At 56.4% G+C, this 4911-nt stretch overlaps 1 protein-coding gene across 1 annotated transcript in view; it reads left to right on the top strand.

Moving 5' to 3' along the window:
* Positions 1–378: 378 nt before the first annotated feature.
* The window catches only part of BCL2L1 (BCL2-like 1), a 16582-nt gene continuing 12049 nt past the window's right edge, over positions 379–4911 (top strand). Inside the window, exon 1 of the mRNA XM_009330284.1 lies at positions 379–1104. Within this exon, the coding sequence (XP_009328559.1) occupies positions 550–1104 (555 nt within the window). The 5' untranslated portion in view covers positions 379–549. The remainder of the gene's footprint in view (positions 1105–4911) is intronic.

Raw genomic sequence — 4911 nt, 5'->3', positions numbered from 1 at the left:
GAACGGCAGCCCAGCCCCGCCTCCCTCCCAACAGCCCAAAATAAACAGCCCTGACATCTCATGCTCCATAAATGAGATCCCACAAGTTTTAGACGACATGAAGATGGGACGTTCTAAGAATAGCTGTTCAAGGAAAAGTAAATTATTTTTAGCCAGTATAACCTCAACTTATTGTTAGATAAGGCTGGGGGTCGGGGTCGGCTCGGAGAGAGCCTGGGGGGTCCCCTGGGGCTCCAGGTTGGTTTCCTGGGGAGGGGGGCGGGGGTTGCAGCCGGTTCTCTGTGCGGCTTCGATCCGGTGGCCCCGAGTCTTGGCATAAAGCTGCGGGATGATCTCAGTCTAACGATAAGCTGTCGGTGTTAATGGCGCGGGTGCATCTCAAAGCTGTAGCGTTAACCGTTTCTTTGCCTCTCTCCTCTTCTGGTGTTTGTCTGTGCAAAGGTCAGATGTTTCCGTCGGTCGTGAGGAAGAGTGGAGTCGGGACCTGCTAAGTGCTGATCTGCTTGTGCTCCGGACCATGGACTCATTGAGGGCATCCCAGGTGTGAAAATGTCCAGCAGTAACCGGGAGTTAGTGATTGACTTTGTTGCCTACAAGCTCTCGCAGAAGGGATACAGCTGGAGTCAGCTGGAGGAGGAGGATGAGAACAGGACTGACTTTGCAGCGGAGGAGGCCGAGATGGACGGCGTCCTCAACGGGAGCCCCTCCTGGCATCCACCCGCCAGCCACGTAGTGAACGGAGCCGCCGTGCACCGGAGCAGCCTCGAAGTCCATGAAATCGTTCAAGCAGCCGACGTGAGGCAGGCGCTGAGAGAGGCGGGGGATGAGTTTGAGCTGAGGTACCGGCGGGCTTTCAGCGACCTCACTTCCCAGCTCCACATCACCCCCGGCACGGCGTATCAGAGCTTTGAGCAGGTAGTGAACGAACTCTTCCGCGATGGAGTGAACTGGGGTCGCATCGTGGCTTTCTTCTCCTTCGGAGGAGCCTTGTGTGTGGAGAGCGTTGACAAGGAGATGCGGGTATTGGTGGGACGCATTGTATCTTGGATGACCACGTACTTGACCGACCACCTAGATCCCTGGATCCAGGAGAATGGCGGATGGGTAAGAACTCCTCTCACCGATGGGGATGGCTGCCCGTGTCCTCCCTCGCTCCAGGCCGGCAGTGGTGCCGGTCAAACCGGAGCGCAGCTCCCTGCGATGTTTATGCTAGTCCGTGTCCTAGCCTTTGCACCTTGCAAGGAGATAAAGGGGCGTGTGGCCTTTCCCTCTGTGCTCTTAACACTCTGCCCCAAGAGGGTCAGTCCACCGCGATGACACCAACAGTTTATGCTCAGGTGTGTCCTCCTCCATCCCTGTTTCTTCTCCTTCTCCCTGGATGTTGTGTAAAATACCTGTTTTCCAAGAGCCTTTGGAAATCTAATGTCATCCAAGCTTGTTCTTCAAGCGGGAGCCCTTGCTCTCGGGCATGTTCCTGGTGTCATTTAACAGCAGGGAGTGGAGCTTCCTCCTCTCCGAGCGCGCAGTGCTCCGGCGGGCCGGCCTGCGGTCTGCCGGGGTAACAGCTACTTCTTCATTCTGGAGACAGGACTTTGCCTTCTGCCGTGCTCACGGTGAAGCGAATCCCACAGCAGATCTCGGTGGGTGGGCGGGCGGGCGGGCTGCTGGGCCTGTCTGAGCTGGTGCGGTGGGAGACGGGGCTGAGGTGGGGGCAACCTCTGCGCTGGGGAGCTGCTAAACCTGCAGCTGCTTCTTACTTGGCGGGGAGCAATGCTTCCCAGCTGCCCCAGCAGCAAACCCCAGTAGGCTTTCAGTGGTGAGGTATTAACATGAATAAGCATTTCTTCAGGAAGCATTCTTGAGATGCCGGGTCTGGCTGCGCGGTGCTGCCTGAGACTGCCAGCGGGAAGTATACGACCTACAGATGTCTGAGTTTTCTTTTTGCTTCTGCATCTTAGGGATTCCCTGCTGGCGTAACCTTTACTGGTGCCCACTGGAAAGAGCTCACGCTGTCAGGCGTTAGCATCTAAACGGTGGGGAATTGCCTGGCTGGTGAGCTCAGGCCTTTCAGCCCTCCTCACCGCGTAGTCCATCACCAGGCCCCCGCAGCTCGAGGAGAGGGCAGGAACCTCTGAGCCCAGCGCTGTGCTCTGCACCCTCCTGACAGAGGAGAGGCACAGGAGCCCAGCAGAGCTCCCCAGCACCTCGCGCCTGGCCGGCGATGCTGCGGGGAGGGGGGGGGGGGTGGGGTGGGTGCACGCAGGGAGAGGGAGCAGGATCACCCAGGGTGCAGGAATTCCAGGAATGTGGCCGCCCTGGGGCACTGCCTGGGTGGGGCTGCTCAGGCAGAGGAGCTTGGTTTCGATTAATAACCCGGGATCTGCTAGCCATTTCATCAGGCTGTATCTGGCCCATTAGCTCTCTCATCCTGCAGATAACCCTGGCTAGATGCTGAGTTCCTTCCCCCTCCCTCTGGCTTTGGCTTTTAAAGCCACAGATTAGTCTTGGAATTGAGTGATCAAATTGAGGTTTCCAAGCTAGTGTGGCTGTTGCTGTTAGTGACGGATTGGGCTGTATCCTGGAGACCTAGGCGATAATGCAATCTGATTTTTTGTAAATGAACTCTCTGGGGGATTTAGATTAAATCACTGGTGGAAAATCACTGGTCCCTGCTTGCGGGGAATGAAATACCTCCTCCCTCTGTTCTCCACCCCCAACCATCACGGTTAAGACTCTTTAATTTTTTTTTTTTTGTGTCTGTCTGTAAATTCATTGTTTGAAGCAAATATTTGTTCAAAAGATTGCAGAAGCGTCAGGACTCCTCTCTATCTGACCCGCCCACCAGCTCTCGCTTTGAAGATTGCCAAAGTTAGCCGTGTTTCCCACCCAGGGGAGCAGCCTTGCTCTCTTCTTCTAACCTTGAACGGGGCTTCTAACTTCACTGCTCAGGCTGTGCCGCTGCCCGGGCTGTGCCGGTAGCTGAAGGGGAGCTGGACAGGGTGGTAAAGGCCTTAGTGGGGGGGATGCCCCCCCCACCAGCCACCAAAAAAAAAAAAAAAGGGCTGGGCAGCGTGGCTGCTGCCAGCCTGTTGCAAACCCCGACCAGTGCTTGTTTGACATCTCAGCTGTAGTTTTCCTCCATGCTCAGGTTTCACCGTGCCCCTTCTCCGGGGGCAGCCATGCCGCTCCATGCGAAGGGACGGCGCGGTGCAGCGGTAGCACGGGGGCCATAAGAGCTCCCGAGTGCCTCATGCGTGGGGCGTGCGTGGGGATGCTCTGCTTCGCTCTCGCGCAACTCCAGCTGCGGGGAGAAAACTGCTGGCCTGGCGCCAGCTCTCCCTGCGAGAAAAGAGTGCCAGCCTGCCCTTGCTGCGACGGAGCCGTCCCTCTCCTGCCGCCCTGTTTGCACAGGGAGCCTGTTTGGTGCGTCTGAGCTGTTAGAGCCTGTCCCGTGCGAACAAAGCTCTCCCGAGAGGTGCAGCAGGCAGGTCCCGGTGAGAGGGATGCAAGTTCTGGCAGGCCTGCTTGGCAGGGACCAGGTGGTTTGCGTTTTGGAGCGCTGCAGCACTTCTTTTCCTGGAAAGCCCCTCTGAAAGAGGGAAGGAGCGTGGCCCCATCATAAGTGTCTCACAGCCTGGTTGCGTAGGAAGCTCTGTTTCATTCCCCACCAGTGGCACAAAGGCAAGTGCAGGATGGCCGCGGGGTGCAGGTTTGCCTTTGGAGGGTCCTGTTAAGGCTGCTGTGTGCTGGGCTGTAGCAGTCTTCTTGAGAAACCATTTTTTGAGGCGAGGGGGAAATGGCAAATCTCACTACGTAGCATTAACATGGGTGTATTTTGTCATGTTTACTGGCCCTGCCTTGGTTTGCCCTCCTTTCTGCAATCTGGCACTGAGAAAACAAACAAGAACAACCTGAGGGGGGCATTTAATAACCAGCCAGAAGAGAGCTGCTGTCTCGGTGAGCCATCAAAACCAAAGAGGAGGCTTTCCTGAGGCAGTTGCTTTGGCCAGGGCCAGATTCCACTAGCTGTGAAGTTCAAGCAGTGATCCCAGTGGGGACTGGGAGTTGTGGGGGGAGAAATCTGGTGAGTGGGAACGCAGGAGGGGGAAGCGCAGGGTGAGCGGGAGAGAGCCCGGCAGGCAGAGATGTACCGACCATGCGCCTGGCTGTGACCCTCCAGCGGACGACAGCTTTTCTTTCAAGGTTAAATCTGTGTTCAGAGGGTGTTCTGTGGGGCCTTGAAGGTAGATCTGTGGACATAGAGGCAAGAGGTTTCCTGTTTGCAGGGTGCGTGGTGGGGACCAGCATGAAGGGTCTGTGCTGGGCCAGGATTGAAAGCGAGCAGCATCTTTGTCACCAGTCTGTGACATCTGAATCCCAACAAGCTGGGCCAGGCTGAAGGAGGACGGACTGCTTCCCGCGTTGGCTCTGTGCATCCCAGGTTCTCAGCTGGCCCTGGCCGCGCAGGGCTCGGTGTGCCGGGACGTATGTGTTGTGTCGCTCTGCGGTGTACTGGAAGCTTGTGGTTCTGTTTGGGGAAAACCCTTAGAAGATGTCAATATAGCAAACTCATTTTCTACCTTTTTAATTTTTTTCTTGAATGATAGGAAATGACTCAGCCTGCGTCATATGACAGAGCGCAGCTGGGATTTCGTCCTGTGCTCTTGCTCCAGCCTTCTCAATGGTTTCAGGCTGAGGGCTAGCCTTCCATTCTCAACTCTTCCGAAATGCTTTTTGGCCCTGTGCCATTGCCCAGGTACCCTGCACAAGCCCTCCCCGCAGCCACCGCGTTACCTAGCTGATCCTGGGTGCCCCAGGATCCCCACGCTTTGTCGGTCCAAGCTTTTTGGGCAGCATGAGATAAGCGCAAGTCTGAATTCTGCTGTTGTGCCCTGAGATTCGGAGCGGGGC

This window comes from Pygoscelis adeliae, unplaced genomic scaffold (genome assembly GCF_000699105.1).
Source record: "Pygoscelis adeliae isolate BGI_AS28 unplaced genomic scaffold, ASM69910v1 Scaffold588, whole genome shotgun sequence".
Classification (NCBI taxonomy): domain Eukaryota; kingdom Metazoa; phylum Chordata; class Aves; order Sphenisciformes; family Spheniscidae; genus Pygoscelis; species Pygoscelis adeliae.
The sequence above is the reverse complement of the archived record's forward strand: the minus strand, read 5'-3'. Positions and strand labels throughout refer to the sequence as shown.